The sequence below is a fragment of the Anomaloglossus baeobatrachus genome, chromosome 11, assembly GCF_048569485.1.
Source record: "Anomaloglossus baeobatrachus isolate aAnoBae1 chromosome 11, aAnoBae1.hap1, whole genome shotgun sequence".
NCBI classification, from domain to species: domain Eukaryota; kingdom Metazoa; phylum Chordata; class Amphibia; order Anura; family Aromobatidae; genus Anomaloglossus; species Anomaloglossus baeobatrachus.
This window is the reverse complement of record NC_134363.1, coordinates 35,383,825-35,410,258: the sequence shown is the minus strand read 5'-3', so window position 1 is coordinate 35,410,258 and position 26,434 is coordinate 35,383,825. Positions and strand designations below refer to the sequence as shown.

Below are 26,434 nucleotides of genomic sequence, written 5' to 3'. Positions count from 1 at the left end.
TTGTGAGACTCTCGATTTCATATGTGATTGCTTTGGTGCAGCAAGGGTTAATGACATTTTCCTTGCTGGAAGCTCCAAGTTAGTTGATCTCAGCTGCAGCTGGTTCGTGAACACTCCCATTCCCTTTAAATAGTCACATGATCTATCATCTGGTGTCGGTAACAGATTCATTCTGTTCTGCCCTTAAAATAGTCACATAATCCATCACCGGTTGCAGGGAATAGATTCATTCTATTCTGCCCTTTAAATAGTAACATGAGCTATCACTTGATGCCGGTAATAGATTCATTCCATTCTACCTTTTAAATAGTCACATGATCCATCACCTGATGCCGGTAATAGATTCATTTTATTCTGCCCTTTAAATAGTCACATGAATCATCATCTGATGCGGGTAACAAATTCATTCTATTTTGCCCTCTAAATAGTCACATGATCCATCCCTTGATGCCGGTAATAGATTCAATCTATTTTGCCCTTTAGTCACATGATCCATCACCTGATGCCAGTAACAGATTAATTTTATTCTGCCCTTTAAATAGTAACATGATCCATCACCTGATGCCGGTAATACATTCATTCTATTCTGCCCTTTAAATAATCCCATGAATCATCATCTGATGTCAGTAATAGGTTAATTCTATTCTACCTTTTAAATAGTCCCATGATCCATCACCTGATGCCGGGAATATATTCATTCTATTCTGCTCTTTAAATATCACATGGATCATCACCTGATGCTGGTAATAGATTCATTCTATTCTACCCTTTAAATAGTCACATGATCCATCACCTGATGCTGGTAATAGATTCTGTTCTATTCTCACCACCTTGGAGGGATTAAGTCTCTAGTGCAGTGTTCCCTAATTTCCGCCCCCAGGAGCCACCAACAGAGCATGTTTTCAGGATTTTCTTAGTATTGCACAGGTGGTAAATTAATCACCTGCACAGGTGATGATTCCAACCCTTTTGCAATATTAAGGAAATCCTGAAAACATGCACTGTTGGTGGCTCCTGAAGACTGGAGTTGGTGGAAAACTGCTCTAGTGGCTGCAGGAGATCTGCTGCTGCAGTTATATTGTTGGAGCCATGTTGTCTGCAGCCCTGGTGTTTGCCTGCAGCAATTAAGTTGGTTTCATATCCTTTTGTGTATGTTCTCCAGCCTGTCCTTCTTCCAATGTTATATTACAGTAGCGGTGACGTCTAGCGTCTTACTCCCTTGCCTTGTCACTATACAGGGTAAGGTGGAGGGACAGTTAGGGACTAGGCACATGATGGTGATGAGGGAAGGACTCATATAGGGACCTTATCGCCTTCTGCCTGAAAATGTAACAAAAAAGAAAAAAAATTGATGACATTTTTAGACATCCGAAATAATGTTCTGGCACAGCCTAGTCCCATCATCGCTGAAGTCTCTTTAACATTGCTTCCGAAAGTGGCAGGAACATTGGGACAAATGCATATCATTCGGGAGAGATTACTTTGAAGGGGACAGCGCATAAAAATGATGCATGTCCACCATTCTTTGAAATAAATGATGAGTCTTGGAACTTTTTGATCGCACTTCGTACATTTGGAAGACTAGTTACACCGTTAGGGATCTACATATAAATAATGCAGGGCACAAAGAGGAATAAAAATGAAGCAGGGCTTGGAGTAAAGCGAATATATCGTACGCAGAGCAGACAGGTCGCTGGGTGTAAAGAGGAGGACATGCCGGAACGGGTCTGCGAGACGAAAGCAAGCGGGTCACCAACATGTAAACGCTCATTTATCAAAATGATCGCAACGCAGATGTGGAATATGTGCATGGTTTGGCGGTAGAGTTTATGCATGGTAATAATGGCATAATGGGTAAAGTGGGGGACATACCGTAATGTCATATAGCACCTCATTTATTAAAACTATCACCAAAGTCTCAAGCAAACCCCAACTGAAAACTGTGGACCGCGAGCTGCACCATAACTTCCCTGTCACCCGACGTCACCGATATTTGTATCCAGAGGATGCAGACAACAGGTGAATACGATGGTGGAGAAGGAGCCACTGGCTCTGTCTTCCACCAATTAGCGTGAGGCACATCATAGTGTGCGCTGTGCGGAGTGTCCATGCACCGGAGGCCGAAGCAGAGCAGCACGGAAACGGGAGTCAGGTGTGTGTGTGTGTGTGTGTGTCTTTTTCATGTGGGATGTTTGCAGGTATTTAGAAGTCTATTTGGGGGCTCATAAAGTATATAGGAGGCCATGTGGGGGTTCGCACTGTATATAGAGGGGCTATGTGGGGGCTCACACTGTATATAGGAGGCTATGTGGGGGCTCTCATTGTATATAGAGGGGTTATGTGGGGGCTCACACTGTATATAGAGGGATTATGTGTGGGCTCACACTGTATATAGGAGGCTATGTGGGGACTCACACTATATAGAGGGGTTATGTGGGGGCATGTACTATATATAGAGGGGCAATGTGTGGGCTCACACTGTATACAGGAGGCTATGTGGGGGCTCACACTGTATATAGAGGGGTTATGTGGGGGCAAACACTGTATATAGAATGAGTATGTGGGGGCTCACATTGTATATAGAGGGGCTATATGGAGGATTATATTGTATATAGAGGGGCTATGTGGGAAAAAGTACCGTATATAGGGGGTTATGTGGGGGCTCACGCTGTATTTAGGGGCTATGTGGGCGCTTATTCTGTGTATAGGTAGGCTGAGTGTGGGCTCATATGATGTGGGGGCTCAAACTGTATATAGAAGGAGTATATGGGGGCTCACATTGTATATAGTGGGGCTATGTGATGTCTTATACTGTATATAGGAGGCTGTGTGGGGACTCATATTGTATATGAGGCCGTGTGGGCCCTAATACCATATATAAAAGGCCGTGTGGGGGCTCATACTGTATATAGGGGGTTTGGGGCTCATACTGTATATATGGGGCTATGATAGGGGTTCATACTGTTTATAGTGGGGCTGAGTGTGGGATCATACCGTAAATAGGGAGCTATGTGGGGGCTCATACTGTATATAGGGGGCTATGTGAGGGCTTATCCTGTATGTAGGGTGTTATGTGAGGGCACATGCTGTATATAGGGGAGCTGTGTGGGGGCTTATACAGTATATAGAAGATGTCAGCCTACTTAATTCTGCTCATTATTAAGTGATAATTATTATTTTTTATTAAATTTAACATATTAATATTGAGCAGAATTAATGTCTGCCTATTAGTTCAGCCTCTGCGCCAGTCATGGTCTCTCATGTGTCCACCCCTGTATTAGAGGATCAATGTCCAGCTGCTGATCATTAGGAAAAGATGCACATGCCCATGTTAGAAATGCCAAATCCTCCATCCAAGAGGCTCTAAAACAGCATATGGACAAGGGCTGTGAGGCATGGTATGAATAGTCTTGTTTCTTTTTATTTTTCATTTTAGACCCTTTTTGAAATACAAAGTTGGCTTCTGATTGGTTGCTGTGTGCAAATAGCACATTTTCTCTGAGACAGTTTTGATAGATTAAGCCTATAGTGTTTGCAGTACAGGCGGACAAATGCTTAAAGGGGTTATGCCCACCTTCAAAAGTTATAACTAGCTGATCGTTGAGACCTCTACTGATCATAAAAAAGGGGTCTTTTGGATTTTAGCCCCCATTCCATTCCAATGGGACATTTCAGATCCCCATTCTCTGGATTGGTGGGGGATCCTGTCAGCTAGACAGGTGTGTATCCAAATCTATTGGTGCTTAATGCGGGACTTTTCAAAAAGAACCTGTCAAAGGAGCCCAGTTGTACTCTTATTTTATTCTCACTGTTCCCTTGAGTAGTACCGTTTTTATTTTTTTAAAATCTGCCATACGGTTCCAGGGATATGGGACTTTTTACAAGAGTGCGGTGCTTACAGGATCCTCTGGGGCGTGTCTCTGCATAATCAGCCAATGAGCTACCATAAAAATTAGCATTAAACAAAAAGGCTAATATTTCCAGAACCGTATGGCGGATTAAAAAAAAACAAAAATCTGAAAACTCTGGAGAGTAGCGGGAATACCATAGAAGCAATAACTTTTGAGCTGGTGACAAGTCTTTTTTAAAGGATGAGTAGATTTATTGGATGAGTAGATTTTTTTATGTGTTTTGCGGGGAAGTTAATTTTCCTCTGACTTGCTCTTTGTGAGGTCTCTTAGGCACAAATACACATTAATTACATGCAAGATAAAGGGGGGCGAGTGGTATTAGGACATGGGTACAAGTAGGTTTCTACCATTTGTCAATTTGTCAATCAGCTAGACAGGTGGGTATCCAAATCTATTGGTGCTTTAAATTTACATAATGTAAAATTTTTTAAAAAGAACCTGTCAAAGGAGCCCAGTTGTACTTTTATTTTATTCCCACTGTTCCCCGGAGTAGTACCGTTTTTATTTTTTTAAAATCCACCATACGGTTCCAGAGATATGGGACTTTTTACAAGAAGGCGGTGCTTACAGGATCCTCTGGGGCGTGTCTCTGCATAATCAGCCAATGAGCTACCATAGAAATTAGCACTAAACAAAAAGGCTAATATTTCCGGAACCGTATGGCGGATTTTAAAAAAACAAAAATCTGAAAACTCTGGAGAGTAGCGGGAATACCATAGAAGCAATAACTTTTGAGCTGGTGACAAGTCATTTTTTAAAGGATGAGTAGATTTTTTGGATGTGTTTTGCAAGGAAAGTAATTGTCTTCTGACTTGCTCTTTGTGAGGTCTCTTAGGCACAAATACACATTAATTACATGCAAGATAAAGGGGGGCGAGTGGTATTAGGACATGGGTACAAGTAGGTACCTACCATTTGTCAATTTGTCAATCAGCTAGACAGGTGGGTATCCAAATCTATTGGTGCTTTAAATTTACATAATGTAAAACTTTTTAAAAAGAACCTGTCAAAGGAGCCCAGTTGTACTTTTATTTTATTCCCACTGTTCCCCGGAATAGTACCGTTTTTATTTTTTTAAAATCCACCATACGGTTCCAGAGATATGGGACTTTTTACAAGAAGGCGGTGCTTACAGGATCCTCTAGGGCGTGTCTCTGCATAATCAGCCAATGAGCTACCATAGAAATTAGCACTAAACAAAAAAGCTAATATTTCCGGAACCGTATGGCGGATTTTAAAAAAACAAAAATCTGAAAACTCTGGAGAGTAGCGGGAATACCATAGAAGCAATAACTTTTGAGCTGGTGACAAGTCTTTTTTAAAGGATGAGTAGATTTATCGGATGATTAGATTTTTTTGGATGTGTTTTGCAAGGAAAGTAATTATCTTCTGACTTGCTCTTTGTGAGGTCTTTTAGGCACAAATACACATTAATTACATGCAAGGAAAAGGGGGATGATTGGTATTAGGACATGGGTACAAGTAGGTACCTACCATTTGGACCCGGTACAGAATACTGATCCCCAAGGTCATGAAAGGTTTGGAAAAGTCGATCACTTTTTCTCTCTCAGCCGTGATGGTGAACGCAGCGACTGCCAGGTCTGCCTTCTGCGGGAAGAGGAAAAAAAAAAAAGAAAAAAAATGGCCCGTTAATGAGAAATAATGGCTGTCATAGAAAACTGGAGGCTATCCTCATTAGCTATCATCCCAGATAGCCATCCATTGCTTTGTAATAGGCGACTGAAGTCTTTGTCTTCAGAGATGGATACTGAAGCCGAAGTTACGGCCTGAAGACGTGGGCACGACGGGTGCGATGTCTCCAATTGATGGAAATGTAGATTATCAAGATGAATGCGCTAATAAATTGTCCGTCAGGTGTGTGCGTTTCATCATGGGTTGTTTACGGGTAATGAGGCTTGGGCAGCGTCTGGCCGTATCATTTACCTCTCACTCATTTCTCGCACCCAACCCCCGCCACTAACATCCTTATTACTGCTAACTAGCTATCGCACGTAGATTGCTTTACTCCATCTGATTCCCGGCTCTTGCCCCCTCTCCTGCAGCCCTGGAGATGATGATGTGATGCCAGTCATATTAACTTTCTATTGTTTTGTATGTAAACTGTAATATTGTGCTTATAGGTGGAAGGAAAGATGCAGCAACCGTCAACATGACCCTTGTAGTACGCTGGGGCCATAGCATAGCACACCTGTGTTATTTGCCTAGATTGCACCAGCCTAGAGAATGCCGATCAGTGAACAGCAGCATACCTGCTTACTGATGGTTTCCAAGTACTACATGTATCAAATAGTCATCCTCCTGATCTATGCAAGCAGCATACCTGCTTACTGATGGTTTCCAAGTACAACATGTACCAAACAGTCATCCTCCTGATCTATGCAAACAGCATACCTGCTTACTGATGGTTTCCAAATACTACATGTAAGAAATAGTCATCTTCCTGATCTATGTAAGCAGCATACCTGCTTACTGATGGTTTCCAAGTACTACATGTACCAAATAGTCATCCTCCTGATGTATGCAAGCAGCATGCCTGCTTACTGATGGTTTACTACTACTACATGTAAGAAATAGTCATCCTCCTGATCTATACAAGCAGCATACCTGCTTACTGATGGTTTCCAAGTACTACATGTACCAAATAGTCATCCTCCTGATGTATGCAAGCAGCATGCCTGCTTACTGATGGTTTACTACTACTACATGTAAGAAATAGTCATCCTCCTGATCTATACAAGCAGCATACCTGCTTACTGATGGTTTCCAAGTACTACATGTACCAAATAGTCATCCTCATGATCTATACAAGCAGCATGCCTGCTTACTGATGGTTTCCAAGTACTACATGTACCAAATAGTCATCCTCCTGATCTATACAAGCAGCATACCTGCTTACTGATGGTTTCCAAGTACTACATGTACCAAATAGTCATCCTTCTGATCCACACAAGCAGCATACCTGCTTACTGATGGTTTCCAAGTACTACATGTACCAAATAGTCATCCTCATGATCTATACAAGCAGCATGCCTGCTTACTGATGGTTTCCAAGTACTACATGTACCAAATAGTCATCCTCCTGATCTATACAAGCAGCATACCTGCTTACTGATGGTTTCCAAGTACTACATGTACCAAATAGTCATCCTTCTGATCCACACAAGCAGCATACCTGCTTACTGATGGTTTCCAAGTACTACATGTACCAAATAGTCATCCTTCTGATCCACACAAGCAGCATACCTGCTTACTGATGGTTTCCAAGTACTACATGTACCAGATAGTCATCCTCTTGATCTATGCAAGCAGCATACCTGCTTACTGATAGTTTCCAAATACTACATATACCAAATAGTCATCCTGATCTATGCAAGCCGCAAACCTGCTTACTGATGGTTTCCAAGTACTACATATACCAAATAGTCACCCTCTTAATCTGTTCATTCTGCATTCAGCAAAAATATCTCTTGGTGATACTTAGAAACCATCAGCATGCAGGATTTCTGCTGTTGACTGTTCTTTCCTTGAAGATCCATAAAGTGTACAGTATATTAAATTTTTATTACATGGCATGTACATTCTAGATTATATTTCAGAGCTGCATTCATAATACAGCAGGCTTCAGAGCTGAAATCACCTAATTATCCAGAAATTGTTAGGGACCTGAAAAATATCTTATGCTAGGCAGTACAACTCAACATACTTTGATACCATCATGTCTAGGTCATTTAAATTGAGGTCGGCGGGAAGCTGCCTTTGTATTCAGGTAGCTGCCATTTCTGACACTACTTTATTCTTCTTTTCACCAAGTCCAATCTGGGCCACCACTACAACTCTCCTGTTCCAGCTCTGCTACATCAGGTCTCCATTACAACAACTCCTTTGTGCTAACTCTGCTACATCAGGTCCCCATTACAACAAATCCTCTTTTCTAGCCCTGCTACATCAGGTCTCCATTACAACCATTCCCTGTTCCAGATCTGCTACATCACATATCCAGTACAAAACGTATGCTGTTCCAGCTCTGCTACAACAGGTATCCATTACAACGTCTCTGTTCCAGTTCTGCTACATCAGGCCTCCATTACAATAGATCCTCTATTCTAAGCTCTGATACATCAGGTCTCCATTACAACAAATCATCTGTTCTAGCTCTGCTACATCAGGTCTCCATTGCAACAACTCTTCTGTTCCAGCTATGCTACATCAGGTGTCCATTACAACTCCTCTGTTCCAGCTCTGCTACATCGCATGCCTATTACAACAATGCCTCAGTTCCAGCTCTGCTACATCACATGTCCATTACACCAACTCCTCTGTTCCAGCTCTGCTACATCTAGTATCCATTACAACAATGCCTCAGTTCCAGCTCTGCTACATCACATGTCCATTATTAAACAGAGAGAAAAAGGGAGTGTTGAAAGGCCCATATGATGTAAGAAAACATGTACAGACTCCTTGTAAGTATCAGAGCAATAATTTATTATACAAATAATAGTGAACAAGGAGACAGTAATCATGATAAATATTAAACATACATAAGTGCAGGAAAAATGTCCCAGAGAACAAGATGGTTCCCAGACCAAGGACCTCTGCCATGCAAATGGGTCCGTAGCAATCCCATATCAAAGGGTTATAATCTAAAGCATCACTAAGATTGCCGCTTACCCATAGATAAAGTGCAATAGTGCTTTGGCAAATGCCAGGATAGAGGTCCGGTGCAGAGGAGGAGACCCCAACGCGTTTCGCTGCATCTGCTTCTTCGGGGGGCAGTGTGTGACTGGTGTACCTCTGAGTCCGACCATATATGCTCCACAAATAATGGAGAGTGCCATCACGTGCGCCGCATGCGTCCGCCATTCGCCCATCACTTCCGGGTCTCATTGGCGGAAGTGACTCATTCGTGACGTCACCTCCCACCGCTAGAGAAATCCTCAGTGTGGGCGAGATAGGGAACGGCAGGAGGCATGCGCCGCAGACATCTCCATTGTGGGTAAGGAAGTGGGCGTCCCCAGCTTCACAAGCCCATCCTAAACATGGTGGGAGCGACGTCACCACCGGGCCACATTAAACAATCATAGATATACGAGCGGGCAGGACAAAAATATCATAAGGACAAGATGTGAAGTCCACTCCAGCCCTGCAGGTATATAGGTAGATCAATGTGGATCGTGGTGACAAGGCTCCAAAATCATAAGCCCATGTAGGAAACGGAGCATATATGGGAAATATACAGGGGTGGTCCAATAGTAAATGTAAAGTGCCGATGACACACAGATCTACCTCTCTGGACCTGACATCTCCTCCCTACTAACCAGAATCCCACAATAGACTATGCTACAAGACACGTTGATCAGGCCCCGCCCACATGGAAAGGCAAGTCTTATATACCCAGCACAGCCCCATGTCATTTCCTGCTTCAGGTGTGCTGGGCCTATAAGACCAGGAGAGTGGGCGCGGCCCGGTCCTATACAGAACCATGTGGCTAATACTCAGAGTCAGACTCATAAGACCAGGAGCAGGACACAGGAGAGCATGAGCGGGAGCGGCAGCCATGACTGGTGGACACATGGAGTGGATCAGTGGGTAAGGAGTGGTGCTGGGACACGGGGAGCGTGACACAATTCTGTCTATAGATGGAAGCACCTCCAGAAAAACCAGAGGAAAAAGAAGGTGGTAGCAACCCTGGACCATTCTCAGTCCCTGTCGGCTTCCTCTCTCTCATCCTTGGATGAGGATCTCCGAATCCAGAGAGGCTTTACAACCCCCTTGATTAGCAAATGGGGTAACAGCAAGAATAACAACTGGCGTCTGGGCCCATTAAAAGGAAGATCACCCCTCCTGAATCAGTGGACAAAAAGAGCAAGAGTAAAAATAACAACTTGGAGGTGATTAACCTTTCTGACACTATACTTTCTAAATCTCAGAAAGAAGTCTTGGAACTGGGTCTGTCTTTCGTGCCTAATAATAGTTTTGATTATTTTACAGCACTTAAAGATCTAAATTTATTTTCACGAAAGATTGTCCTTCAGAAATTGCATGCCCAGAAGGAGGTGCGAAACAACGGCCCTGAGATATCCGAGATGGAAACAGTGGAGGTATTGGAGGAGTAATATGATTAGAGCGACTTCTTTCTCTTCCGCGGATGGCGGTCGAGAATATCAGATTCGTCACCACATTACTTGCCGTACTAGTAATGCGGTTTACTATGCCACGTGTGGTTGCAACCTTATATACATTGGACTCACTACACGGGAGCCACGATTACGCACACGTGAACATGTGAGGAATATTATGGCAGCTTCTGGTATGGACTTTGATGACCCATGCCTGACTACACTACCTCGTCATCACAAGGCGAGCCACGGATGTGACCCAACTCACTTTAAAGTGAGGGGCATTGACGTGGTACACCTTGGGATGCGAGGTGGTGATTACAGTAAAACACTTGCCCAAAGGGAATGTGCCTGGATCGTTCGCCTGGGGACTATGACGCCGAACGGTCTCAATGAGAAACTTAGCTTTTCGCCTTTTTTGTAGATTCGGTACTCTACCTAACAATTTATTTTTAATTGACTTTGTTCTGTCTCTCTGGGGGCAATTTATGTGTGTATTTTTTCACATATGTGTTGCCTTTTAATTGATTTTAATTGTTTGTTCCTTTTCCTTTTCTGTTTTGTCCCTTTGTGTGGCTCTTTGCTGTAGGTATCTGAATCCTTCTGTGGTCCTCTGAACATTTTCATGTATATGAAATTCCCGATTGGGTCAGTGAATATTCCAGACCTGGATCAGGATGAGCATATATTATATACAGTCAAGCTATACTATATACTACATACCTTCAGATGCACTGAGGGTGATAAGAAGAACTATGTGGATCTATTATTGTATATCAGCTTCTCTCTTTTTTATATGTGCACTACCTGATGTATATGGAAATGGCTGTTTTTTCATCAATGCTTCTCAGTATGAGAGTTCATATTCAATACTTTACATTTACTATTGGACCACCCCTGTATATTTCCCATATATGCTCCGTTTCCTACATGGGCTTATGATTTTGGAGCCTTGTCACCACGATCCACATTGATCTACCTATATACCTGCAGGACTGGAGTGGACTTCACATCTTGTCCTTATGATGTTTTTGTCCTACCCGCTCGTATATCTATGATTGTTTAATGTGGCCCGGTGGTGACGTCGCTCCCACCATGTTTAGGATGGGCTTGTGAAGCTGGGGACGCCCACTTCCTTACCCACAATGGAGATGTCTGCGGCGCATGCCTCCTGCCGTTCCCTATCTCGCCCACACTGAGGATTTCTCTAGCGGTGGGAGGTGACGTCACGAATGAGTCACTTCCGCCAATGAGACCCGGAAGTGATGGGCGAATGGCGGACGCATGCCGGGACGCATGCGGCGCGGGTGATGGCACTCTCCATTATTTGTGGAGCATATATGGTCGGACTCAGAGGTACACCAGTCACACACTGCCCCCCGAAGAAGCAGACGCAGCGAAACGCGTTGGGGTCTCCTCCTCTGCACCGGACCTCTATCCTGGCATTTGCCAAAGCACTACTGCACTTTATCTATGGGTAAGCGGCAATCTTAGTGATGCTTTAGATTATAACCCTTTGATATGGGATTGCTACGGACCCATTTGCATAGCAGAGGTCCTTGGTCTGGGAACCATCTTGTTCTCTGGGACATTTTTCCTGCACTTATGTATGTTTAATATTTATCATGATTACTGTCTCCTTGTTCACTAATATTTGTATAATAAATTATTGCTGTGATACTTACAAGGAGTCTGTACATGTTTTCTTACATCATATGGGCCTTTCAACACTCCCTTTTTCTCTCTGTTTAATTATGCGTACGTGAAGTGGCCCTCATAGATTTACTTTTATCCCATCTGATACCCTGAAATCCTGTTATATAACACATGTCCATTACACCAACTCCTCTGTTCCAGCTCTGCTACATCAGGTCTCCATTACAACTTCTCTGTTCCAGCTCTGCTACATCAGGTCTCTATTACACCTCCTCTGTTCCAGCTCTGCTACATCAATCAGGTCTCTATTACACCTCCTCTGTTCCAGCTCTGCTACATCAGGTGCCCATTACAACTTCTCTGTTCCAGCTCTGCTACATCAGGTCTCTATTACACCTCCTCTGTTCCAGCTCTGCTACATCAATCAGGTCTCTATTACACCTCCTCTGTTCCAGCTCTGCTACATCAGGTCTCCATTACAACTTCTCTGTTCCAGCTCTGCTACATCAGGTCTCTATTACACCTCCTCTGTTCCAGCTCTGCTACATCAATCAGGTCTCTATTACACCTCCTCTGTTCCAGCTCTGCTACATCAGGTGCCCATTACAACTTCTCTGTTCCAGCTCTGCTACATCAGGTCTCTATTACACCTCCTCTGTTCCAGCTCTGCTACATCAGGTGCCCATTACAACTTCTCTGTTCCAGCTCTGCTACATCAGGTCTCTATTACACCTCCTCTGTTCCAGCTCTGCTACATCAGGTGCCCATTACAACTATTCTTTTCCAGCTATGCAACATCAGGTCTCCATTACAACTCCTCTGTTCCAGCTCTGCTACATCTGGTCTCCATTACACCTCCTCTGTTCCAGATCTGCTACATCAGGTGTCCATTACAACAAATCATCTGTTCTAGCTCTGCTACATCAGGTCTCCATTACACCTCATCTGTTCCAGCTCAACTACATCAGGTTTCCATTACACCTCCTCTGTTCCAGCTCTGCTACATCTGCTCCTGTTGAAGATGTTCCATTTTTTGATTTGCTCAACCCCTTCCTGTTAAACCCCTCCCTCTTGGAAAAATTGGGTGGAGCTAGTTGGGATTGGCGTCAAAATGTTTTCACAAGTTTTGTGACATTTCAAGCTTCTTTTATGCCAGAATTGTCAAAAACAGCTTCATAAATCAGTCATAATCCATTAAAAATTCTTTGTATGCCAGACTTAAAAAAAAAAAAAAAATTAATAGCTTTCAATATATTAAAAAAATAATTAAAAAAAATCTTCCAATTATTAGTTATCAAAATATACTTAAAATGTCTAATGACAAAAAGGCCAAAAGGCGATTACACTGTTTAAATATAATAGAGTCAAGTGTCGAGATTAACATTTTTCATTTACTTATTCTGCTTGTTCTATATAATCAAGACATAGGTCAGCCACTCAACGATATTCAATTCTTCGTTTTATTATACTTTAATAATTTATTTATCTTATATTGAATTCAGGGAATATTAATATAATAATATAATTATATATATATATATATATATATATATATATATATATATATATATATATATATATATAAAAAAAGATATAATAAAATAATAAGTAATAATAATTATATATTATATATATATTATTATATTAATTATTATATATCTGTGTATATAATAAAATATAAGAATAAGAATAATATATATATATACATATATATATACATATATATAATAAAATATAATAATAATAATAATATAATGAATATTAATTCAGGGAATAGGAGCTGACCTGCAGTACCCAGCTTTGGCCACTACACAGTGAATGGCGCTGTGGTGTTAGGCTCTGTTCACTGAATGTTGGGGTTCTCTGGTGCAAGACCGCTATCCAAACATCATTGGTCATGGTGACCTATCTGTACAATGCTAACTTAACTCCAATATTCTACCTATAGGGGAATAACTATTGTAGGTAAAGGGGTTTTAGTCCCCCTTGGGTTCTTAGAATCCTGCAAAAGGTCTATTTGGCCCATAAGAGAAGATCGTTACTACTAAAAGCCCATGACAGTTGGACATTTTGCATTGGGATCCACAAGCTTTAAGTTACGCCACTGTCTACCTGTTGCATTTGGAGCTCCGTTGTATCCCTTCCTTCTGGGCATTTTTGCCTTTTGATCAGTTTGACCACCAGTCAAGTGAATGAACTCACATGGAGCAATGATTAGCTGCAGTGTTATAAAACTCTCTTGGCTCACACCGCCTGTATGTACTATCTGGGACGGCTTTCTGCAGGATCTCCAGTGTATCCAATGAGACAAAGCTTAGCCGGTCTTCCCTGTCTCCTGCTTGTAAAAACTGACATGCAGAAACCTATCACAAGCAGGAGGCAGAAGAGATCCACTGAAGATCCATATCATAGAAGACATAATAATGAGACTTTGCTTCCTCGGAGCTGAGAAAAGTGCAGAACATATCATAGGGGGGAAATGACAGATAAACAAATACTGACAAAGTAGAAAAACATTTAATAATAACCCATACTACATTGTATAGGCAAAAAAAAAAATGGGAATGCTTCCTAAACCCCTTAAGGTTCAGATAATTTTCTATTTTTGTTCATTTGCACTTTTTCTCTCCTTACATGAGCCATAACTTTTTTTATTTTTACGTTGAATTGTATTTTTTAATAAGATTTTAGGGCATATATGGTTTTGATTGCCTTTTATTACTTTTGGGAGTGGGGGGCTGCGGGGACTAAATTGTTTTTTTGCATTAGAATTATATATTTTTATATATTTTTTTTAAATTCGAGTTGTTTTTGTTTATTACTACCATTTTGAATCAAATATGGATTTGATTGCCTTTTATTACTTTTGGGAGTGAGGGCTGCGGTGACAAATTTTTTAGGGAATCAGAATTAATCTTTTGGGATAAATAAGTTTTATATTTTTTTTACGTCGCGTTATATTTTTATTTTTTTCAGCATTACCATTTTGGGGCATATATGGTTTTATTTGCCTTTTTTTGCTTTTGGGAGTGGGGGCTGCGGTGACTACATTTCTTTTTGCATCAGAACTAATCTTATGGGATAAATATTTATATATATTATTTTTTATATCAAGTTATATTTTTTATTAATACATGTTGGGGCACATATGGTTACCTTTCATTGCTTTTGGGAGTAGGGGCTGTGGTGACCAATTTTTGTTTTCCCATCAAAATTAATCTTATGGGATAAATATTTACATATATTATTTATTTATGTCGAGCTGTATTTTTTATTAATACTATTTTAGAGTATATATGTTTTTTATTGCCTTTGGGAGTAGGGGCTGCGGTGTCCAATTTTTTTTACATCAGTATTAATCTTATGGGATAAATATTTTTTTACGTTGAGTTTTTTTATTGACACCATTTTGGGGCATAAATGGTTTCAATTGCTTTTTATTGCTTTTGAGAGTGCTGCAGTGACTGATTTTTATTTTTTTTTTTGCATCATAATTAATCTTATGGGATAAAAGATAACTATTTCTATATATTGTTTTTTTACGTCAAGTTGTATTTTTTTTTATTAATACCATTTTGGGGCATATATGGTTTTTATATTTTTTTTTTACTGCTTTTGGGAGTGGGGGCTGCGGTGCCTAAATATTGTTTTCATAAGAATTAATTTTATGAAATAAATTATTTATTTTTTTATTGATTTTGGGAGTGGGGGCTGTGGTGCCTAAATATTTTTTTACATCAGAATTAATGTTTTGGGATAAAAGATAAATATTTCTATATATTGTTTTTTACTTCAACTTGTATTTTTTTTTATTAATAGCATTTTGGGGCATATATGGTTTTGATTTTTTTTGTATTGCTTTTGGGAGTGGGGGCTGTGGTGCCTAAATATTTTTTTCATAAGAATTAATTTTATGGAATAAATAATTTACTTTTATTATTGATTTTGGGAGTGGCGGCTGCGGTGCCTAAATATTTTTTTCATAAGAATTAATTTTATGCAATAAATAATTCACTTTTTATTGATTTTGTGAGTGGGGGCTGTGGTGCCTAAATATTTTTTTGCATCAGAATTAATGTTTTGGGATAAAAGATAAATATTTCTATATATTGTTTTTTACTTCAACTTGTATTTTTTTTTATTAGTTGCATTTTGGGGCATATATGGTTTTGATTTATTTTTTTTAATGCTTTTGGGAGTGGGGGCTGCGGTGCCTAAATATTTTTTTCATAATAATTAATTTTATGGAATAAATAATTAATTTTTTATTGCTTTTGGGAGTGGGGGCTGCGGTGCCTAAATATTTTTTTTATAAGCATTAAATTTTATGCAATAAATAATTTACTTTTTATTGATTTTGTGAGTGGGGGCTGTGGTGCCTAAATATTTTTTTGCATCAGAATTAATGTTATGGGATAAAGATAAATATTTCTATATATTGTTTTTTACTTCAACTTGTATTTTTTTTTTATTAATAGCATTTTGGGGCATATATGGTTTCGATTTTTTTTTTTATTGCTTTTGGGAGTGGGGGCTGAGGTGCCTAAATATTTTTTTCATAAGAATTAATTTTATGGAATAAATAATTTATTTTTTTATTGATTTTGGGAGTGGGGGCTGCGGTGCCTAAATATTTTTTTTATACGAATTAAATTTTATGCAATAAATAATTTACTTTTTATTGATTTTAGGAGTGGGGGCTGCGGTGCCTAAATATTATTTTCATAAGAATTAATTTTATGGAATAAATATTTTTATATATTATTTTTTCAGGAAATTACATGCTAACCTCTAAGGCTGCTCCACAGTTAAATCTATCTACAGTCCAGGGATTATGATAACCGGTGTATATAATGCATCCATACATTATCTACACAAACAAATAATTATCTAATGGCTTCCTATTCTGAGAAAATGTCAAAAATTCCTCTCTATGGAGGAGTCTGAGCATTTTTTTCATAAACGTCGCCTTCCATCTCCCATTGGGACCGGTGAACTAGCCATTTCCATCACTGAGATAGCTAATTTGATCCCGGTGCACCTCTGACAGATACAATTGTCCCCGTAATACTATCTATTAGTAGAAAAACCTGAAAGGACCCTCCACAGCTCCATCATACCCTCCATATTAAACTAGCCTGGGCTCGAAATAAGCAAATCCCATTTCCCTCGCGCTATAGCCAGCAGGCCTCAAGTCTTTGCAATCTCCGCTGCCACGGAGAGAGAGATGAGATCTCCACCTCCACCCACGGCGTGTTCATTAATAAAATCTTGTTTTCTGTCACGTGCCAGCATACACGGATATTAGCTGCTGATTAATGCTGGGAATTCTGATCAGAGATCGCGCTACCCGAGAACGACCGGACTGTAACCATTGTAGCCTTCAATAAATTATAATTACACTGGATCCTCGCTGCATATGAAGAAGGATAGAGGCTGAAAATAGGATCATGCAATGAAAACAAAAATGCTTCAGGGGGTTGTATGGAATTAGAAAAACATGGCCACCTTTTTCCAAAAACAGCAATTCTCTTTCCTATAGGCAAGGTCTCACATTGCAGTTTGCACGCTTCAACAGGGCTGAGCTGCAGTACCAAACACAACCTATGGGATAGAGGTGGCACTGTTTCTGGAAAAAAATGAAGAAGCCTTATTTTCAATATTATACACAAGACAAAGATGAGTGACGTTCCTACAAAAAGGGGTGCTATTGTACCTAACACAGGAAAAAAGAGAGATATACCTACCAAAGGAGAAAGATCAGTGATGTACCCATCACAGAAGAAATACCAGTGATGTACTTACCACAGTGGAAAGACGGGTGCTGTGTCTATCATAGGAGAAAGACCAATAATGTACCTACCCCAGAGGAAAGACCAATGATGGACCTACCCCAGAGGAAAGACCATTGACAGACCTACTACCAGAGAAAGACCGGTGATGGTCATACCACAAAGGAAAGATCAGTGATGCACCTACCACAGGAGAAAGATCAGTGCTGTACCTTCCACAGGAGAAAACCTAAAAATGTACCTACCAACCAAATGGGAAAGACTGGTGATGTACCTACCACAAGGAAAACCAGTGATGTATCTAGTATCTACCACAGGAGAAAGACCAGTGATGTACCTATCACAGAGGAAAGACCAGTGATGTACCTACCACAGAGGAAAGACCATTGACTTGCGTACCACAGAGGAAAGACCATTGACTTACCTACCACAGAGGAAAGACCATTAACATACCTGCCACAGGAGAAATATCAGTGCTGTACCTACCACCAGAGAAATACGAGCAATGTACCTACCACAGAGGAAAGATCAGTGATGTACCTACCACAGGTGAAAGACCAGTGATGTACCTACCACAGAGGAAAAAACAGTGATGTACCTACCACAGAGGAAAGACCAGTGATGTACCTACCACAGAGGAAAAAACAGTGATGTACCTACCACAGAGGAAAGACCAGTGATGTACCCACCACAGAGGAAACACCAGTGATGTACCTACCACAGAGGAAAGACCAGTGATGTACCTACCACAGAGGAAACACCAGTGATGTATCTACCACAGGGGAAAGACCATTGATGTACCTACCACAGAGGAAAGACCATTGACTTGCGTACCACAGAGGAAAAACCATTGCTATACCTACCAGAGGAGAAATATCAGTGATGTACCTACCACCAGAGAAAGACCAGCGATGGACCCACCGCAGAGGAAATACCAGTGATGAACCTACTACAGGAGAAATACCAGTGTTGTATCTACCACAGGGGACAGACCAGTGATGTACCTACCACCAGAGAAATACGAGCAATGTACCTACCACAGAGGAAAGATCAGTGATGTACCTACCAAAGGTGAAAGACCAGTGATGTACCTACCACAGAGGAAAGACCAGCGATGTACCTACCACAAAGGAAATACCAGTGATGTACAATCCAGAGGTAAAGGACCAGTGATGTACCTAACCCAAGGAAAATATGTACCACTGAAATTTGGTAAGACAAATGGGTAACCCTGTGTTAATTCTAAAATCAGTGTTTGGTTGAGGAGCACTTTAATGCTGTGACCTCCAGCCACCTCTCAAACTGCTGGTGATACTACTTGCCTTGTTGACTTGGGACCTTAGGGACCATTTTTATGATTTAGATTCTTAACAAAGGTGTTATATTGTTGTGGCTATAGCTGTAGCTCAACAATTTGGTGGAAGACTTTGTCTATTAACGTAGAGAGAGAGCGAGTCTCTCCTTAGCGACTTAGCTTTCCTCGCTTTGCTGAATGTCCTATTTTCAGTATCTATAAATGTGAAAATTGCGGCAAGTGATGTTTCCACTGAGCGAGCAGCTTCGTGTAATCTCTGCTCATTTTCATCAATAATTACGGACCTTATGTGCATAACACTGATTACATGATTAAGCAAGCAAATGATGCATGGATGCCAACCCATTCTTCAGGACCGCAAGGTCAACATCAAATTAAAGATCCCAGTACAAAACACACATCATTTATACAATTCGGCAGTGATGGAAGAAGATCCTATTTAGAGTGATTTTCTTGCTCCTTTTGCATATGATCTATTTGAGCATGTGGACTTCCCGAGGGTGGAGGGCCCCAGCTTGCGACTCAGCTTCTCCAAACCCAAACAAAGGCGATGCAAAGTTTGAGATTCTTCCGATCTGGTAGACCATGAATTATATAGTTGTCCACTCATGGTTCTCCAGGACATAGAACTCCATTTGTTTAGGAAACACCACAGTTAATGGTTTACATTCAGGTCCTACAACTTGTGACATTCAAGCTTTCTTTCTGTAAATAATGGAAGGTGAAGCAGTAATGTAAAACGGAGTTTTGCACAAACTTTGCCGAATATCATGGCGGCGTCGGGCCCTGTTCAGACTGCAGATTCTGACATTCCGTCCAATGGATTCTCTGGTGTCTGGGATCAACACAGGCAGATTCGGTCGTTGACTTACTGTGTGTTGATACATAGGCAGGCTATCAAGAGTTAATCTCTGCTAGTCTGTTTGCACCTTTGTGAAGAGACCTATCACATCTTCTCCCCTCCTATTTATGCTGGTTGAATTCTTCCACCCATGTCAGCTATAGTTTGTCTTTGTTGGTCTGTGAGGTTTGGTGTCCCAGACTTTCTGGTGAAAGTTGTGCCTATTGCTTGGTGTGGCTGTGGAGTTTACCCCTGTAGTTTGTAGCATCTTTCCTACTCTTGTTTTTCCTCCTGAATCTCTTAATGTCTTAACTGTGACAGAGTTGTGGTCAGGGCCGGACTGGGACTAAAATTCAGCCCTGGCATTTGGGGGTGCACAGGCCCACTTTTTGCATGGTGAATGTGTAATATCTTTGTGCACTTGTAGATTGTGTAACACGACCATATAACATGTAGTCACGGCTGCATCCCGTATTACAGCTCAGGCCTATTTATTGCTCTTAGTAGCAGGACCTGGTGAAGCCGCTATTTTCCCTACAGAGCCGGGTCTCGCAGATAATGAAGAGGATGCCGCCCTCCACATAATGCTGCGTCGTCATCATATAGCTGATGGGCAGGGATACAAAATCACATCTTCCTGAACTAATACTGATGCCCTATTCTACAGATAGGTGATCAGAGAAGCCCCATATTGCCCCTTTATTATTATTATTATTATTATTATTTATTTATATATTACTCCCAAACTGCTCTTTTGTAATCCCCCCCACACAAACACAATACAATGCACCCCCATTACCCCTACACACACACACACATACACACACACAAATACAATGCACCCTCCAGTATCCTTCCCCCCCACACACACATACACACAATACAATACACCCCATTACCCCTACACACACACACACACACGCACACACACACACACACAAAATACAATGCACCCTCCATTACCATTCCCGCACACACAATACAATGCACCCTCCATTACCCCTATACACACACACAATACAATGCATCCTCCATTACCCCTCCCCCCACGCACAATACAATGCACCCCTATTACCCCTACACAGACAGACACACACACACACACACACTACAATGCACCCCCCATTACCCCTCCCCCCACACACAATACAATGCACCCCCCATTACCCCTCCCCCCACACAATACAATGCACCCCCATTACTCCTACACACACACACACAATACAATGCACCCTCCAGTATCCTTCCCCCCCACACACACACATACACACATACACACGCACAATACAATACACCCCATTACCCTTACACACACACACACACACACACACACACACAATACAATGCACCCTCCATTACCCTTCCCACACACACACACAATACAATGCACCCTCCAGTATCCTTCCCCCCACACACACACATACACACAATACAATACACCCCATTACCCTTACACACACACACACACACACACACACACACAATACAATGCACCCTCCATTACCCCTATACACCCACACACAATACAATGCATCCTCCATTACCCCTCCCCCCACGCACAATACAATGCACATATACACATACATACACAATATAATGCACCCCCATTAGCCTCACACACACACACACACACACTACAATACACCCCCCATTACCCCTCCCCCCACACACAATACAATGCACCCTCCATCACCCCTCCCCCACACACAATACAATGCACCCTCCATTACCCTCTCCCCAGACATAATACAATGCACCCCCCATCACCCCCTACACACACAAATTACACTACCCCATCACTACACCCTCCTGCCCCCCCCTTGGAATACAGTACTCTCCCTCTGCCTGTCATAAAGCTGTGTTCCTTCACAAATGCTCCCTGTTATGTGTCCTCAGCCCCTCCCCACTCATCCCCATTAATTAAAACTTTCTCTTTGGCTCCTCCATGGAGCGCTTACTGCTGCCTGATGTGTCCAGCCTGGCGCCCGCAGCAAGGTGCTGATCTCATCACGTTGCACGTCGCGGGGGCGGGGCCCAGTCCCGGCGCACTATTCAAATGTATTTACGTCCGAAAGACGCAAATACATTTCAATAGGAACTGCAAGGAGGAAGCTGCGGTCACCGGCACCACCACCGCCACGCTCTTCTGCACTGTGTGCTCGGGCACAATATCACACAGCAGGGCCGGCGGCACAGCACAGCGCGCTGCCTCCTCGTCCTCCTGCAGCTAGTGCGCCTGTGCACACAGTGCAGAGGAGCGCGGCCCACTACAGGCACCGGCCCACTACAGGGGCCGGCCCACTGGCGGCCGGCGGGTGGCGGCAGCCACAAAATAATTTTAAACAGCAGGCAGTGCGGGAGAGGTGGGGGCGGCCCCCCACCCCTCCACCGGCCAGCCCACTGGGAGAAGTCCCGCCCCTCCCGCCTGTCAGTCCGGGCCTGGTTGTGGTTTTCCCTGTCTTATCTGTTTGTTTCATAACACTCCTGTCCCTTCCCTCCCTGGGGGGAGGGGGAATCAGATCAGGACTGGTCAGAAGCAGGACCAGGAAGGAGACTCGGGCATCGCCACCATCAGAAGTATCTCTATAGGGATAGCATAGGTGTCCCCTAACTTGAGGGACATCTTAGGAGCTCTGGTTCCCCACTATCTCATAGTTATCGTGACAAGGGGTGGCACTGCATGGGGGAAAAAACCTGTATGATTGTGTAAAAAAATACTCCCCCCTCCAAAAAAAATTGAGGCAAAATATGAGAGTTGATGAAATTAAAATTTGTCATGGTTTGACTTAATTGCAAGATGGGGCATCGATGCATTGTTATTTACCCGGTTGATCAGTTCTCCCACCATGCCCGTCCAAGATCCGTTAGGCTCAGGAGCTCCATACAACCCGTCTTCAACCAGCTTTATTTTATAGTTGAACCTCAGGAGTGCAGCTAGCTCCATTAACATCTCTGCACAGAAGCCTTCATATTGGTCATTACCAGATAGAGATCGGTAATTTGCTTTGCGCATCATGTATGGATTCTCCTGGAGGGAGAAAAAGACATAACACAGTCAGCTGGATGAGATGGCGGGTAAAAAAAAAGCCACTGAATCTGTGATTACATCTTAAGATGGGATGAGAACAGAAGAAATCAAAATGCAGAGCTATAAAAAAACAAAACAACAACTCTGAACTAAATGAGCTGAAGAATGAGATTGTCAACGATGTTATATAAACCTGCAGGTAGCCAAGATATAACATCTAGAGCAATCAGGCCAGACTTACTGAGCTGCTAAAATATTTATACACCCCTTGACCAAGAGAGATGTATGGCGCCATGAGGATTTCACATAAGATGTTTTTAAAGATGCTATAAGGAACTTACGAGAATTGTGGTGACTACTAAGGTCTTGTTCTCCAACGTGTCCGAGATGTTTATATCCAAACTGGTGGCATTCATGGCCAACGTACGGTTTGAATACCAAACACCAACCTGCGAGAAAGAAAGATTGGTCAACAATTGATCAAATTTTACCAAAATTTTTCTGATTAATTCAAAGTGAAAAAGAATAATGGTATTCCCAAACATTGACTAAAGAGGAGTCTTCAAAAGTGGTCTAATAGGATTGGTCAACAATTGATACAGTTTTGCCAAATTTTCCTTGTTAATTCAACGTGAAAAAGAATAATGGTTTGCCCAAACAATGACTAAAGAGGGGTCTTCAAAAAGTGGTCAAATGAAAATCGGTCAACAATTGATCAAATTTTCCAAGTTTTTGTCGTTAATTCAAAGGGTAAAAGAATAATGGTTTGCCCAAACATTGACTAAAGAGAGGTATTCAAAAAGTGGTCTAATAAGATTGGTCAACAATTGATAACATTTTACCAAATTTTTCTCGTTAATTCAAAGGGTAAAAGAATAATGGTTTGCCCAAACATTGACTAAAGAGAGGTCTTCAATAAGTGGTCTAATAAGATCGGTCAACAATTGATAAAATTTTACCAAATTTTTCTCATTAATTCAAAGTGATATGGAATATGGGAGGGGTCTTCAAAAAGTGATCTAATAAGAACTGTCAACAATTGATCAAATTTTACCAATTTTTTCTTGTTAATTCAAAGGGAAAACGAATAATGGTTTGCCTAAACATTGATTAAAGAGGGGTCTTCAAAAAGTGGTCTAATAAGATTGGTCAACAATTGATAAAATTTTACCAAATTTTTCTCATTAATTCAAAGTGAAAAGGAATATGGGAAGGGTCTTCAAAAAGTGGTCTAATAAAATCGGTCAACAATTGATCCAATTTTACCAAATTTTTCTTGTTAATTCAAAGGGAAAAAGAATAATGGTTTGCCTAAACATTGATTAAAGAGGGGTCTTCAAAAAGTGGTCTAATAAGATTGGTCAACAATTGATAAAATTTTACCAAATTTTTCTCGTTAATTTAAAGTGAAAAAGAATAAGGGTTTGCCCAAACATTGGCTAAAGAGGAGTCTAAATGGCCAAACCATGACAATCTTGATTTTGTAATTACTGGACAACCCAAACTTGCCTCTCGGTGACCATCTCCAGCCTTCTCCAGGATCCGTAGAGTGTAGTTTGTCCTTTGTCCTTTGCTGTTAAACTCCACTCGTCCGGTCAGTCCGTCATACTCTACCTGGGAGGATTAAAACAATAAAAGAGATGATCAATGAGGGGAACGAGGAAAATCTATGGACAACACCTTCTTACTAGTGAGGTTATGGTGTGGTGGGATGAGAGAAACCATAAAGTCCTCCAGAAAAAAGCTCAGAGTTTCGTAAAATATAAGATATTTCTACATCATAAATTCCATCACAAACCCTCAAAACGAAAACTTATTCCATATTTTAGAACAGTGGACTTGGCCTACCAAGACTCTTGCTTTATCACTGCTTCACTACTGTGACTACTGATTATAACCAAAGTCACTGACTGATGGATAGGCTTCTAATGAGGTCTATAATGAGTTTTGTTGTGGCTCCTGTGGCTCCCGTAGGTTCCGAACAAAGCATTTGACAGAAGTTTGAACAAAGCCCTTATTACAAACTTACAGTTGTAAGATTGTGTGGGCACAAGACAAACTGAAAAACTGAAATCATTAATGTAATGCTTTGTTATAGAAATGCTAGGACTGACTGCTATAGGGGCACGGTAGCCGGCAGTGGTATAGGGGCACGGTGGCCGGCAGTGGTATAGGGGCACGGTGGCCGGCAGTGGTATATGGGCACGGTGGCCGGCAGTGGTATAGGGGCAGGGTGGCCGGCAGTGGTATAGGGGCACGGTGGCCGGCAGTGGTATAGGGGCATGGTGGCCGGCAGTGGTATAGGGGCATGGTGGCCGGCAGTGGTATAGGGGCAGGGTGGCCGGCAGTGGTATAGGGGCAGGGTGGCCGGCAGTGGTATAGGGGCAGGGTGGCTGGCAGTGGTATAGGGGCAGGGTGGCCGGCAGTGGTATAGGGGCACGGTGGCCGGCAGTGGTATAGGGGCACGATGGCCGCCAGTGGTATAGGGGCACAATGGCCGCCAGTGGTATAGGGGCACGATGGCCGCCAGTGGTATAGGGGTACGGTGGCCGGCCGTGGTATAGGGGCACAGTGGCCAGCAGTAGTATAGGGGCACGGTGGCCAGCAGTGATATAGGGGCACTGTGGTTGACAGTGGTATCGGGGCACTGTGGCTGGCAGTTGTATAATCGCATTGTGCCTGGCAATAGTATAGGGGCACTGTGGCTGGCGGTGGTATTGGGGCACTGTGGATGGTTCTGCCATATGGAGATTGTGGATGGCAATGGTATTGGGGCACTGTGGATGGTATTGGGGTACTGTGATGGCATTGGTTTTGGGGCATTGTGGCTGTCAGTGGTATTGGGGCACTGTGGATGGCTCTGCTATATGGAGACTTTAGGTGGCAGTGGTATTGGATGGCAGTGGTATTGGGGCATTGTCGCTGACAGTGGTATCGGGGCACTGTGGATGGCTCTCCTATATGGAGACTGTAGATGGCAGTGGTATTGTATGGCAGTGGTATCGTGGCTGGCAGTGGTATCTGGGCTACTGTGGCTAGCAGTGGTATTGGGGCACTGTGGATGGCTCTCCTATATGGAGATTGTAGATGGCAGTGGTATTGGATGGCAGTGATATCTGGGCTACTGTGGCTAGCAGTGGTATCGGGGCACTGTGGCTGGTAGTGGTATCGGTTCACCGTCACTGTATCTACTAATGGGTTAGCTGAGTTGGAGTTGGTTACGGTGAAGACCGATCTCTGTAATTGGGAATACTCTTCCTGCCTTGCTATGGGGCACTGGAGCTGGCACTGTTATGGAGACACCAGAGCGTCCTCTGTTTTAGAGGACGGTGAGCCTCCCTGCTTGCATGCTGTAGTGGTAATGAGTCCTGTCTTTGGAGTAGGATTGCCATATCTCTTTAATTATTAAGTAACGTGTTCCCATCTTATAAAGTAAGAAAATATCACAAGAATATGCGGATCGGTTGGAGTCCATCTTCAGGGGCCTCCCGTGGATTCAGCACAGCGTGACTTCAAGAGTGTCTGCACTTCCACAAAACTTTTTGACTTGTCGTAGACATATGTCAGAAGTTTTGATCGGCGGGGGTCCCGCTGCCGAGACCACACCAACTGCTAAAGCGGAGAAACAAAAGTGTCCAGCCGAGCCCGGCTCTCCTCCAGGACAAAGGACGGGATTAATAGTCTACGAGCTCGTCGCCCGCTAACGAGGAGAGGCCGGGCTCGGCGGAGCGCTCCTGACCCTTTGTTCAAAGCG

General features: G+C 42.3%; 1 protein-coding gene across 3 annotated transcripts in view; it reads right to left on the bottom strand.

Annotated features, from left to right (window-relative positions):
- GRIK5 (glutamate ionotropic receptor kainate type subunit 5) overlaps positions 1-26,434 on the bottom strand; it is a 383,239-nt gene that overhangs the window by 47,970 nt on the left and 308,835 nt on the right. For all 3 annotated transcript variants that reach the window (XM_075328483.1, XM_075328484.1, XM_075328485.1), the window contains 4 exons: positions 24,190-24,294; positions 23,022-23,129; positions 22,477-22,680; positions 5,406-5,519 (listed from right to left, as the gene is read on the bottom strand). In XM_075328483.1, coding sequence (XP_075184598.1) covers positions 5,406-5,519; positions 22,477-22,680; positions 23,022-23,129; positions 24,190-24,294 — 531 coding nt within the window. The remainder of the gene's footprint in view (positions 1-5,405; positions 5,520-22,476; positions 22,681-23,021; positions 23,130-24,189; positions 24,295-26,434) is intronic.